The 14,838-nt window shown below is 46.4% G+C and overlaps 1 protein-coding gene across 1 annotated transcript in view; it reads right to left on the bottom strand.

The window, feature by feature from the left end:
* The window catches only part of TTYH2 (tweety family member 2), an 82,837-nt gene extending 70,418 nt beyond the window's left edge, over positions 1-12,419 (bottom strand). Inside the window, exon 1 of the mRNA XM_066614878.1 lies at positions 12,288-12,419. Within this exon, the coding sequence (XP_066470975.1) occupies positions 12,288-12,419 (132 nt within the window). The remainder of the gene's footprint in view (positions 1-12,287) is intronic.
* Between the last annotated feature and the right edge of the window lie 2,419 nt (positions 12,420-14,838).

Below are 14,838 nucleotides of genomic sequence, written 5' to 3'. Positions count from 1 at the left end.
ATTCTAGAAAACAGAACCAACAAATATACCTAGAGACCATGGTACCTCTCTGAAGCCATTTTCCAAGTCAGTTCATGTATCTACAAGCAGAACTGCAGAAGAGGTTGCCTTCACATGACCCAGTTCAGTGGAAATGGAAGCATCCAGCACTCACTGCTTATAAACAACCAGCATTATCTTAAGCAGCAATTTGATGCAGCATTTAATGTACAACTGTGAAGAAGCCTTGTTACTGGATACTTCTAACCAGCCAGAAGCTTTTGTGCTAGTACAGCAGACAAAAAGCTGCAGGGGCATGTTCCTGCAGCAGTCTTTATCTTTGTTTGAAATGCCATTGCCGGATAACCATGTGCTCATGAGGATTCAGGTCTTTTTTCTTATACAGAGTAATAAAGCTTTCTTGTGAGATTGGCATGCGCCTACCAACTGGGCAGTCTGAAGAGTCAAGATAACCCAAGAGATTCAAAGGAGTTTTGCCAAGGTATTGAGGAAACTGGATATACACTCAGCATTCTGAGAAAGAGGTTGCTTTTCCTGCTTGAAGTCCAGCCAATTTCCCAATTCAAACAGATTCACCTCCAGGGAGGTCATATAGAATGCAGGGCAGAATCATTCCAGTCAAACCCAAGAGATGTACGTGCTTTTTATTGCACTTGTCCTGATCCACACACAATGAGCATGTTGAGAGCTAGATTTCCTTTTGGCAGCAGTAGCCTGGAACTACGTTTCAGGCAGCACCACATGGCTGGCAACCGTGCGCCTGTAAATCGACATGTTTGCAGTGTTCCTCTAAACCCTGGACTATCCTAAGTTACATTTCATTTGCAGTTGAACAAGCAGAACCTTCAAGAAATGTTCCACTGAATCCCAGAATTTTAGAAGGACCCTGGAAAATCATCTAGTCTAAATCTCTGCTCAACACCGGCAACCACAGCAGAATCCGTGATCTTTAGAGAGAAGATTGCCAATTGTAATTTACTTTACACTAGCACTTCTGCAACTTTAAGAACCACCACATCTTGTCATAGTGTTATGCACCAGCTCAAAACTCAAAATACTGTAGGCAGATCAGAGGAGCTTTAGTGTATAGGGCTTTTTGGGGCCCAATTTATTTTTCTAAACAGACCATTTCATGATATGGAATGTTGATCTGTAGGTTCCCTCCAACGTTCAGGAGCAGCTTGCAGGAAAGTAATGAGGGGCTGTGGAGAAGGGTCCAGCAAAGTTTTGGTACACAACCGGACACTATGTGCAGATTCCCTTAGAATCAACTCCCCTCTATAAAAGTGAAATTCAGCAGGAAATACATATTAAATTCCTTGCTTTAGCTGAATTCAATTTATAGCTCAGTCCTATTCCAACTTTCCAGCAATGTAGCTGCAGTGCAGCCCCAAGGATGAGGAACAAATGTTCCTTTACCTTGAGGAGGTCTCTGTGATTGCCCCCCCCCCACTGCAGGATGCAATGCACGCCCCATTGGCACACCTACATCAGTGCTGGAAAGTTGGCTAGGATTGGGCCCTTAGTCATCCTACAATTATAACGGCTGCTATGTGGGTCATGGTCCACTTCAGGCTAAATCATTCCAGCGTTTCCCTTCCAGAAGCAAGGAAAAGGAAAAGTAGGGCAGGAGGTCTGGTCTAGAGGGTAGAGCCTCCGTTTGCCTGAAGATAACATCCACAGGTCACCGGTTCGAGGCCACCTACACCATGCGACCTTGAAGCAGCTGACAAGCTGAGCAGAGCTATTTCCATCTGCTCTGAGCGTGGGAGGATGGAGGCCAGAATGCGATACCAGATCAGAGAGAAACATCTGGAATGTTGTGGTTCTTGAAAGATAGAACCTTCTTTCAATTTTAAAAATCCGTGCCTATATAAATCGCCTTGAATAAAGTCTTGAATAAAGACCAAGAAAGGCAGTATATAAATACCTGTATTATTATTATTATTATTATTAGGAATTTCTTACCTGAGAATTCCAGTTCTGGGAAAGGAAGGATGGCATTCCTACTGCTGGGATGCCCCTCCTCTTGGGAGGCAGGACCAGGACTTTGATTGATGGATACTCCTCCCATGTTGGGGGGGGGCATCTCTCTGATCCCCAGTACGGACTTGACAAGCAGAAAAGAGAAGACCTGAATGCCCCCCGTGCCTTGGCCATGGCCTGTCCTTAAAGGTACAGTGTGTCCATTGCGAGGCCTGATTTGGAAGAGAACCTAACCAAACTGTAGATGAAATAACTACTGAGAAAACCAACAACTACAGCTTTGTAATTTAACTGTGAAGCACTTCCCGCCCCGGGTGGGGGGGACGGACGTTGAGGAAGTTTGAAGTAGCAGTGCACCCCCTGAGCTGGAAAAGCGGCGGGCGGAATGCCATCCTTCCTTTCCCAGAACTGGAATTCTCAGATAAGGAATTCCTACTTTCTCTGGGAAGGAAGTCTGGCATTCCTACTGCTGGGATATACCAGAGCCAACTAGGAAGGGTGGGCCAGTGAGGGCTAACTCACTGCTTCACCACCTGTTGCAACACTTTACGCCCCCTGGCGGCGTCCAATGAAGCGGCTGAGGTTATCTGGTAGTGTTTGGCAAAAGCGTGGATCGAGGACCACATCGCCGCCCTGCAGATTTCAAGAAGGGAAGTGTACCGGTCGAAGGCCGCTGTAGTGGCAGCACTCCTGAAGGAGTGGGCCATGATGCCCTCTGGGGGACCTTCCCCCCAGCCTGGTATGCCAAACCAGGAGCCAAACCTGGTATGCCAAACCTGGTATGCCAAACCTCCAATACGCAGAATAAGCACGCAACCAGAACTGGCATGGACAGACTCACACAAAAAAATGAATTACAAAAGCATTTCACAGTGACACAGCCTCAGCCCAGGTGGACAAGAGGCACTGACCAATATGCTGTACAAAAAATACCAATGCGTAACCACCAAACAAGATCCTAATGTAGGTTAGTTATTACCTGAGGTTTTATTGAATAATTGGGGGCTTTACTAAGTGTTTCCCTACAATTAAATATTCTAATTAAAATACCTTTGGCTGTTGGAAAAACTGTTGAGACATTTATAGCGCACATACAGTTAAATCTGGCATGCTGACAATTTTGCTCACTAAAATAAAAGTCAAACGAACATGCCCAGTTAATCCCAACTGATCTGACAAACGTTTCCAGAACAGTTTCCTGAAACACCACACCACTGGTAAGCAAGTGAGAGGCAATGGCCTTGCATTCATGTTTTCTGGAATGTACAAAGCAGTCACATTAACACATGCATGCCCTTCACATCTGAGGCAGCCAGAATGCCTCCGTTTCACCCTGTGGTATTAGCATCCAGTACCAACCATTATGCAAGAAGCAGCCCCTACAGACATGGTAGAGAGAGAGTGAATAGAAATGGACAAGCAAATCTTATGAAGAAAAGATTTTGCAAAAGCAGCAGAAAAAGATGACCCTGACCAGAACTCTTGGGGACTTCTATTAAGGATCTGCAAACAGAGTCATGAAGATGAGTGCAGACACAGTTGAGTACTGTGAGTCGGCGAGTCACATGAATTTTCAGTTATGCATCTTTCTTCAAAACAAAACAAAAAAATCCCAACCCAACCAAAACGCACACAGGCTGCCTGTAGTTCAACATTCAGTATGTAATCTACACTTCTTCTGGTTTTATTTATGTACCACCTTGACGTAAATCCATGGCTATTTTATACAATCACAACTTAAATGTGAAGATAAAACTGAATTGAAATACACAACAATGTACCAATAGAGTGGTATTAAGGTGTTAATGTTTTAAGCCAAGACCAATTAGTTTCCCAAGGAAGACAAAGTTTTTTTGACAGGATAGTAAAAACCCCTTTCTATGGTTACTAAACCAACCATGTTAAAAAGTTAATCAAGTTAACTCTCCATCAGGCAGGAAGAGGATAGTGGAACTGGGCTAACATAGGACTGGGCAGGCATCAGGCTTGAACAATCTACTCTCCTGAGGCAGAGCTCCAAGTTCTCTACCAGTTAGAGCTAGTTACAAGATGGAAGCACAAGAGGCTCAAACTGCCACAATTACCTGTCACACTCAATAAACCACTCTGTACAAGAGCAAATTCACTGAGCTACCTCAGATCAAGGTTTCCTACAACAAACTCTAAAAGTGCTATACAAAGACACTGGAATGTAGTCAACTAATTGGCAGTACTGCCATTTTACAGATCAGGAACACTGAGGACAATCAGTAAATGATTAACCCAAGGCTAGCTACATAATCCAGGACAGATAACTGTTTTTACCTTTTTTAAAACAACAATTTGTGCCAACATTCTTATTTTTAAGTAGAGGTGTTTGTTTCTAGTGAGTAAAATATATTACAACCTAACAGCCCAATCCTGAGCTGCCCAGAGCGCGGGGCTGCCACAGCACTGAAAATGGCTGCTGCAACATCCTTTCATCCCCTTCCCCCGGATAAGGAAAGTAGCCCCCTCAATGGAGCTACTCAATTCTATGGCAGCTCTGGAGCTGCCGCCGAAACAAAGCATTCCGTGTCGGATCGTGCAGCCTGACACGGAACTCAGGATCCAATGGAGCTGAAAACCATTGGTCCTACCCCGCTGCCTCCTCCCCACCCACCTCTCTGCCACCCAACGGTTTGCACAATCGCAGAATGGCAGAGCACTGGCTATCCATTGGCGCTAGCCCATCGCCAGCTGGCACTAGGCTAGCGCTGGTGCTCAGCCAGCAATAAGGACTTGCAAATGTGCTTTACAGCATGTTTGCGGCAGTACGCACCAGTGGTGAGCCAGCACGCACTGTTTAGGATTGGGTACTGAATCTTACTAAAAACAATGGGCATACTTCTGAGTAAACTACATTAAACACAGTTTTCAAACACCTCTACAAACAGCTCATTGTGGATTTAGCAGTACCAAGCTGAGATGTGGAATAAAACTTGTGACTTCCAAAGGCACAATGTGTTTTCCCTCATATAAAATTAAATGAGGAACCAAAAAAAACCTGTAAATGGGGAGAAGAAGAGGGAAACTTCTGGAAAAAGTAGGACAATCAATGCAAATAAATGAGGCAGAACAGCTCTAATAAGCATATGATTACTATGCAAAGAATAGTCATTCTGTTCCTATTATATTATTAATATTAATAGTATTAATATTATAATCAATATTATATTAATGAACTAGGGAAACTGTATATGAAAGGAAAAGAAAACATGTTAAACCAGAGGCTGCTGTTCTTGGTACGTTTGAGGGGATCACCAAATACCACACTATCATTATTGTACTGCTACAGATCATAACACACTCCAGACAGTCATGCCAATGTCTGAATGAATGAAGGGTGGACACCTAAGTATGAATGAAGGGGTGGATACCTAAGTAGAACAGATTATTCAAGAAGTGACTGAAAACGGGTCAAGCACCACATAAGGAGTTATGCTCGCAGGAAAAAATAATTCTACAAAACACACACCCATTTTACAGAAAAGAAATACTGAGGTTGAGGCACATCCCAAAGGTGACTGTGAATCTATGGCAAGAGCTGAAATGTAAACACAATCACTATTAGCCCCTTTTACAGAAGCCAGCACACAGACAATGGGCCGGTTTAGAAGATGAACAAACCACAAACTTGTTCAGTCATAATGCATTCTAACCCGTCCAAGCCTTCCTGCTCCCCCTCCAGCTCAGCATGGATTGATGTCAACAGTTTGCTTAAAAAACAGCTTCATGCACCCTATGAGAACTGTGACTAAAACTACCAGGTTTACAAACCACAATCTGAAATAGAGATTCAGCTCTGGTTCAGATTGTGGATGGCAAACCTGGATTAGACAACTACTTCCTGGTTTGGATTACACATGGAACCCTTTCAGCAAACCAGAATTCCCCAGGACATCAGCAAGTGGACTTGAGAGGGTTGGGATGGTATGGTTATCTAACCCACAGCAAATACAGAAATTCACACAGAGAAAAAGAAATACAAATACAGAATAGGCATTTTAGTTTGTCCTGATAGAAGTATTTTTGTAATACTGTGAATTTGCCAAAATGGACATACACAGCTAACTACAATGTGTGCATTTTGAGAACAGAACGGAAATGGAGATTCCATGTCTCATTTACTCATTCTAATTGGCACAAGAAATAGCCATTCCCTACTCCTTCCACACAGACAAAAAGGGAATTCAGTCCTGTGGGCTGGGTAAATTCCCTTCCTTCCCCAATCCACCCACCACACATTTTGGAGAAGGAAGGAAATTTATTGCAAGGCACATGAGAAACACACCAATACTTCCACACAATCCTGGAATCATTCCATGCTGGTTGCCAACTGCTCCAACCACAGGCACAGCAGACTTAGTAGCCCAAAGAAACAGGGAGAGATGGTCCCTAGCAGTGACTGCCGCTCCAGCTGCAAGCTAGGCAGCTGCTGCATGACTACCAGCAAGACAGCATTGCTACTTCGAGCAGCCATAAGCTCCACTGGATGGGGTGAGCTGGCCTGGTTCAATGCAAGCCCCCACCTCCTCACTAAATGGTCATGCGCAACACATGGGTCAGGAGTGCACACACAAAGCTTCCTGGGAGGGGACTGTAGAATCAAACAGCTGCAGCAAGATCAACGAGAAGCTGGCTGCCACAGCAATGAAAAAGGGTCCTCCACAGGATCAGACTTCCAAACGAATGAGATGGGGGAGAATATGAGGTGCAGCCCGAGAACAAGATTAACATTAATTACTAGCTTCCAGTTCCTTATTACACAGCAGTGGATGAACAGCTCAGATATGAAACTGAAGCCAACATGCTCATATAACTCTGTGTCAAATAAGAAACTGGGAACCAGAAGTCCAACTTCACTGCTTAAAGCCACATTTAACTGATAAGAGCACTGTGTGCTCCTGTGTCTCTGGAGTCAGGAATTTTTGGCAATCTACTGTGACCCAGCTCAGGATCTGCTAGTAGATCACAATGTTGCAATCTTGTATCAAGGGCACAGTGTTCCATTTGCCCTTGATGAAAGACTCCATCTCTTTAAGAGACTCATTGGAAGTTTATGTCCCACTGAAAAATGGCTGAAACCCACACTCCACTTGAGCCATCAGCAACAGACATGTGAAACTGAGACGACCAAGTCTTTGTTAGAAAACTCCTTAAGAAATTACTATTACCAAACTTTGATAACACACACTAAAAGCTTTGATAACAAGTACTCAAAGATTCATTTTCCCACATGGTTGTCCCCAATTGGCCCCTTTTAGGTCCTTACTCAGTGCCTTTCTCCTACACCTTGAGAGCCTTCAATTGTTTCCTCTCCCTGCTGAAGACTGGTGCTTCTTTTGCTCTGCAACCTGCTGAGAATGTGGCAATGAATTCTTGGCATGCTCTGGAGCAGGGGTGCCCAAACCCCAGCCCTGGGGCCACATGCAGCCTTCGAGGCCTCTCAATGCGGCCCTCAGGAAGCCCCGAGTCTCCAATGGCCCAACGCAACTGCTCGCAGCATGAGGGCGACTGTTTGCCCTCTCACGTGAGCTGTGGGATGAGGGCTCCCTCCACTTACTGCTGTTTCATGTCTGCGATGCAGTAGCGGCAGCAAAGGGAAGGCCAGCCTTGCTTTGTGCAAGGCCTTTTATAGGCCTTGAGCTATTGCAAGACCTGCATTCATTCATATAAGCTCGTCTTTAATATATTCATTTATGTAAACTTATGTAAATTTATTCAAATTTTAAATGTATATTAATTCTTTTTTTCCCCTGCCCCCGACACAGTGTCAGAGAGCTGATGTGGCCCTCCTGCCAAAAACTTTGGACACCCCTGCTCTGGAAACTAGCAACACAATTAGCATACAATCCTCAATTAGATTGGGCCATGAGTTGGTGAGGAAAGCTAAGGCTGGAGACCCCTTCCTTTGTGCTGATAGTGGTTTTGTTTGCACAAATCAAGAAACTCCCAGGATATAGCTTTTGTTTAAGGGTTCAAATTTGTTATGCAAGTAAGGAGCATTCATGGAATTTTTCCAAAATAAGTGAAAGAAAGGTAAGGCTTCTCTTAAGAAAGACCAATGGTCTTAACCAAAGGTAAGGCTTCTCTTAAGCTGGGATGGGAGTGGGGTTGATCGCTCTGATAAATCCTTCCTTGAGGTCTCTTGGCATCAGACCAATTCAGATGCCAGGAGACTGGCCTGGGTCATGCTCTCCTGGCTTGGCAGGCACCCAGGGCCATGCACACATACAAACATGTCATGCAACACTGTAAAAAGATGTGTTAAGCAACAACAGAGGTGCTTGAATGAGAGGCTGTGTGTGGACAGGTCCGCCAGCTCCAGCTGCCATTGGGGTGGCTCCATTCATTGCCCTGTTTTTTCCATCATTCACATAATGAGGCCCTGTCAATGGGGGAGGGGCAACCCTCCCATCATTGGCCCTGACTGCATTGGCCTTAACAGCTTTTAGCAGTGCCATGAACAACAAAATCGCATTGTGGATCGTGGATGCATTGGCAGTGGATCTGAAGGTGGCAGGGGACACAGCAACCGAAGTGCCAAACACCTTTGTTTACCTTCTGATATATTTGCTGGACGCTTGAGAGACTTTCCTCATCCTAGACATTTTTAAATTGCAGTAATCCAGAATTAACAGCCTCCATAACAACTGTAAGATCCTTGATAACATAAGTGTGCCTTTACTGAAACTGGAGATGATTTTAATAGATTCTGAACTTAGTAATCTAGGGCTCTTTGAAAAATAGATGTCAATCTTTTTAGATGGGACAGACATGCTTTGTATGTGGCAGATATGGTATCTCTAAGAGATGTTGCAATTATTCTAGCATGTAATCATAGTACATGGTACATGTTCAGCTCCCCCTGTGCCTTGATATGACTATGACCATACAAAACAGACAGTGGCTCACTGGGATTTCCTTGGCACAGACTGAACCTTCTGCCTGCTAAGTGTATGTTCTATTACTGAGCTACAGAAACTCCCCATGCCTGCTAAAGTTGGGTTGGCAGCAGCCGAGCACAGAAGAGAAAGGCAGGAGAACAGACCTGCCTGCCATGGCCAGGCTCACAGGTCCTCCTGCTTGTGCCCAGAGTGCCACAAACACCTGCTCAATGCGCCTTTAGTGGCACCCTTGCAGCAGGTTGGCTACCCACTGTTTTAAAAAACACCCTGTACTTTTGAGGGTATGCAATTATTTTGAATTTATCTGAGCATTTATATGCCACTTTTCTATCTTAAGCTGCCCTCATGATTTCACATTCAGTTAAAGACAAAATATAGTCAAAACATTATAAAACAAAAAACAAAAAATAATAAAACAGCTAACTAAATCAGCAAGATTGGAGTATCTCAACTAAAAGTTTTTGTAAACAAAAAAGTCTTCACCAAGTGACACAAGGATACCACTGAGGGGACCAACCAAACCTTCAGGGGAAGGGAGTTCCAAAGCCTGGGGGCCACTAACAAAAAGGTTACATGTCAAATGCCCTGCCAATCACATCTCCACAGCAAGCAGCTGAAACTCTGAGAAGGGCCCCAGCTGATGACAGACATGGACAGGCACATTCAGGGGCCAAAGGTACCTTGGCACAGTGAAAAGCTGTAGCAGGAAGAATCCACCAGGCAGCAGATCTAGTATGATGCCAACAAAGAGAAAATTTAAGAAGCTGCAGGCCTTTCCAGCCACTGCCAATATCCTTCATTTGGGCATCTTCAGCAAGCTTTGCTTTGAAGGAACACTCAATATGTGCACTGAATGTGCTGCAAGAATAGTGTGTCAAGAACACAAATACATGTAGAAGCAGTGTTCAAATGCAAGGCCAGCTACATACTGCTTGAGACAAGTACAAGAGAATGAACTCAAGAGCACTTTCCCTTAGCACTCTTAATTGGAATATCATTTGTACAAAGCAAGAACTTGACACTAAGCAATTCCTCTTCTAGTCAATAATCTGACAAACAGAAAACCAATGTGCAGTAACAAAAAAGACACAAACACCAAAAAGGTCTTCTATTTTACACAGGCATGCTTTGGCTGACACATACCAAACTCAATGGCTAACATAGTAGAAAGACATCTAGAGAGACAAAGTGCTTCACATCTTCTCCACTTTCAGAACTCATGAAAGGCTCTTTAAGAAATCAAGGGCCCTGCTGCAGTCAAAGAGGTTGTTAATTCTGCCAGTAACAGAAAACCAAGGTGAGGAAAGAGTCTCAGATGCCCAGAAAATATAATCAGAAGGTCAAGTAAGCACCAACCACAATAAAGAATCAAGCAAGGAAGTTCCAGAACAAGCTTAGGAACATCTACAAAGCTCACAAACACCATATGTTTCTCAGCTAAAAAATACACACACTCCATGGATTCCAAGAGCATACACAGAGGTGGCCACTATTAAGTGGCACTAAGGGAAGATGGAAGCTGTTGATTTTTTAAAAAACCTTCTGCAGCTTCCCCATGCTCTCTGTTCTTTCCCAACCAGAAAAAGAGCAATCTCATTCTAGTTACCTGGTTCTCTATAGCCTGCAACTCTGTGCTACTTGCATAGTAAGAGTTTACCAAATTCTCCTTCTCCAGAACACCACAAACCCCACATACAGAATTAAAAACTCTGTTACAGATATGACGGAAGCAAGCCCCAACATCAGATGGAACACACAGAAGTTGCCCAAGATAGAGTTGAGACAATACAGGGGCAAAGTACATCCCGACTGACAATGAATGACATATCCAAAACATCCAGTTAAATCAGCAGAGGTCAACTGGAACACTATTTACATAGAGTTACAGCATCCTGAGGATACACAGGGAACTCCAGGACAGAGAATGGGTTCAGGTTGCGGAGGACTGAATAATGAAACAGATCTAGATAAGAGGCATGGGGAAGCAGAGGTCATCTAAGGATGAGATGGAGTAAATGGGGAGAGTGAATGCAGCTGCAGAAAACCAATAGGAAGAGCTATCTGCCTTCTCAGGTTTAGGAGCACATCAAAACAAACTTTAGGACTATGGAAAGATGCTGTGCACACCCTGCTTTTTTAAACATTTAAAAAAGTTCAAAGGAAACACTCACTGACTTAAGTCTTTTTTTTTAACCCCATTTTCAATTGCCACCTAGGATCCAATTTTGTAGATTGGGGCAGTCTGGCACACAAACTGCTGTGAAGCTTCAGACCCCCCCAAAACAGAGCCTCAAAACACACTCAGTGGGTACTCTTAATAGTTACAGGCTACTCTGGAGCTTGAAGGCAGAACAAATCCAAATCATCACATTATTTGCTGGGGTGAGGAAGAATGGAACCTTAGAAAGGGGGTCAAGGAGGCATCCCTCTAGCCTGAATCCTGGGCTGCTTCACCCAAGAAAAGACCTGGCAGGAGCTTAGCTATGAGGGGTGGACACAGGGCACTATACTGATGGAGGGTTATGAATCTTAGAGCCCCATCCTATGCATATCTAGTCAGAAGTACCATAAGAGTCAATGGAGTTTACTCCCAGGTACGTGTGGGTAGGGTTGCAACCTTAGAGCCCAAGTCTATGCATGTCTACTCAGAAGTAAGTCCCATTAGAGTCAATGGGACTTACTCCTAGGTAAGTGTGGGCAGGGTTGCAGCCTTAGAGCCCAATCCTATGCATACCTACTCAGAAGTAAGTTCCTTGTTGTCCAATGGGTCTTACTCCCAGGGATGCGTGGCTAGGAGCCCAACCCTATACATGTCTACTCAGAAGTCAGTCCCATCAGAGTCAATGGGGCTTACTCCCAGGAAAGTGTGGACAGGACTGCAGCCTTAGGCGGGAGCATATCTGAAGGGGCTCAGGCTCCACAGCACGGAGGAACCACCCGGGGGAAACAAAGGGGGCAGCAGGGAAGGCGAAGACCCTCCTCCGACAGGAAAGTCCTGCCCTGCACTGTGGGCTCCTCCGTGGACCGAGAGGCATTCAGCATGGGCGACGCGGGTCCCTGGAAAGGGCAACGCCTGCAGGCCGAGGAGAGAGCCCTCCACGGGGCTCCCTCCCGCTGCAGAAGCCAGCCAGACACTGCACAAGCTCCGGGAGCAGCAGCCCGGAGGTTCCACTGTACAGAGCCAGAGGACACACACACACACACCGGCAGGGCTGCCAGGGGCTCCCGGGGTGGACGGGCGCGCGAGCGCAGGGGAACTGCCCGGGGCCGGGAGGACACAAAGCGCCCAGCCGGCCGCGCGCAAAGGTCAGCCCAGCGGCGGGCAGGCAGGCAGGCGCGCACGCATGCAGTCATCCATTCATTCAGCCACACCTGCTGGTAGTCGGCGTCCCCCGGGCGGAAGGCGCTGGGCACGGGGCGCAGGCCCAAGCTCAGGTGCGGCAGTCCGTGCAGCCAGGACGCCCACCAGGGCGCCAGGTAGTCTGCACGCGCCGTCGACAGCATCGCTCCTGCTGCTGCTGCGCTTGCCCCAGCCAGCCGCGCACTCCTAGCCCAGCAGCCCTTCCCTCCGCCGGCCCAGCGGCCCCAAGCCCCGCCCCGCCTTTGCTCTGTCGGTGACGGGGGCGGGGCGCGCGACGAAGCCTGCTTGCGGACGAGAGGATGCCCCCTGCAGGAGCCGCCCTGGTTCTTTGACTGGGCTGGCTACTGATTCACTCCTATGCACCCCCCCCCACCTCCGGGGGCATCATCCACTCAACACAGAGGGCAGTGCCTGCATCGCTGGCTCTTTGTACGCTCAGATAAAGACGTCGCCATCCTCTGACTCGCAGCCCTCTGTGCAAACCGAGCCTTGTGTTGCACCCATCAGGGTTTAAACTGATCACAGGCCTGCAAACTTGAGGGTCAGAAAAACTTTTTTTGTTCCCCAAAACTTAGGGTGGTTTTTTTCTATCAGGAGTCTGTGGACCACTGATACAAAAATTGGAATTGTCGTGGACTGTGTGCAACCCCCAACCTCCTGCAAATGCCATTGAATTTGTAATTAGAGATTAATTAGATTTTTAAAAATAGAGATTAGTGGGTTGCTGCTTTTGTTGCCAGCTGCAGATGAGGGTGATCTGTTTTTTGGCTGATCCATGGAGAAGTGTCTTCCAAGCTTGGTGCTCCCCATGGGCTTCCAAGAATGGGCCGGCCACAGCTGACACTTCAGCCCTTTCTCCACCCTCTCTGGTGGTCTGTGAGAGAGTGCTTGCTCAGCAAGATGCCCCAAATATACCCTGGAATAGGTTTTGAGAGCAAAATGTGTGCTGGCTTGTGTTAGCAGGGCGATCCGATACATGTTGACTCAAAAGGAAGGCCCGCTGTGTTCCGTGGAGCTTTCAGTTCTATCCTGAGCTGCCTGGTGCATGGGGCTGCCAAGGCACCAAAATGGGTATCGGCAGCTCCTTAGAAGAAGGGACATTCATTCCCTTCTCCCAAGTAAGGGAAATAGCCCCGCAATGGGACTACTTGATCCTCAGCCCGCCTTGGAATGTCTTGTTCCCACCATCCTGTCTTACCTCTCTGCTGCCTGGCACTTCAAATGGAGCGCTAGGAAGTGGACCATGGGCCCAGCACAAGAGCTGGCCCAATGCAGGCTTGCTTGGGGCTAGCTCTGGTGCTGGGCCCATGGTAAGGTTTGAAAATGTACCTTATGGTATGCTTGTGACAGTGCACGCCGGCAGTGAGCCAGTGAATGCAGCCCCAAGGTAAGGTAACAAACATGCCCTTACCCTGAGGAGGCCCCCTTGACTGCCTCCCTACTGCAGGATGCAGTGCATGCCACATTGGCACAGCTATGTCAGTGCTGGAAGGTTGGTTAAGATTGCGCCCTAAGAAACTACAGACTTTGGGGTTTCGAGTTCAACATCATACCCAACATTTTCCCTGCCGTTCCTCCTAACTGCTTAGGCAACCCTTGTGACTTTAGAAACTTCTACTAGGTCAGCGTAGCTACCTATGTGTAGCTATGGTGGTGTTGTATGAGGTGTATGGAGGTGTATGAGATGTATGGTGGTGTAGTATGAGGTGTTTTGGATTTTTCTTCCTGGACAGAACCTCAGCTTAACCCCTTTGTCCTCATTCCCAACCAGCTCTCCACATGTCTTGCCTCTGGAAATAACTGACTGGTGTCAGGGAAGATACTGGGAGAAACCAGGCTGACCAAGAGTAGTAGTATCTAGTGGTTATCTCTCCTTGCTCCCCCCTTTCCCTTTTTACAGGGCCAGCAGCTGTATGGAGAAGAAACTGGGAGTTCTATCCCAGTTCTATCCCACTCTATGCCACCATCTCAAGCTGAAGAGACCAGGCATGGGGGTGGGGTATCTCGACAAAAGAAAACCTTCCCAGGAGAGCACAGAACCCCAGGAGTCCTTATTTAAAACCATAGTGTCTGGAGCAATTAGATGTGACAACCCACTGCATTACCTGAATGTAAACATGGAAACAAACTAGGCAAAGAATCAAAATATAAGGAATTAAAATGGGAAAGGGGAGGGTAGGTTGGGCAAAATGCAAGTAGTCTGAAGGGAAATGCCTGAACATGACTGGATGGACACAAAGAAAAAGTTTGACCAAATTAGGGCGCAATCCTAACCTCTTATGTCAGTGCTTTCCAGCACTGGCATAGTGGTGCCAATGGGACATGTGCTGCATCCTGCAGTTGGGTAGCACTCACAGAGGCCTCCTCAAAGGAAGGGAATGTTTGTTCCCTTACCTCAGAGCTGCATTGACCTTATGTCAGTGCTGGAAAACACTGACAAAAGGGGTTAGGATTGCTCCCTTAGTTACAGTAATTAGTGGTGCCCAACAGATGGAGCTGTGATGCTACTCAAGAGCAAAGCCCCCAAAACCCCCAGCACATCTTTAAACTAGTGAAATTTGG

The sequence above is a fragment of the Tiliqua scincoides genome, chromosome 2 (genome assembly GCF_035046505.1).
Source record: "Tiliqua scincoides isolate rTilSci1 chromosome 2, rTilSci1.hap2, whole genome shotgun sequence".
Lineage (NCBI taxonomy): Eukaryota > Metazoa > Chordata > Lepidosauria > Squamata > Scincidae > Tiliqua > Tiliqua scincoides.
This window is presented reverse-complemented; position numbering and strand designations above follow the sequence as displayed.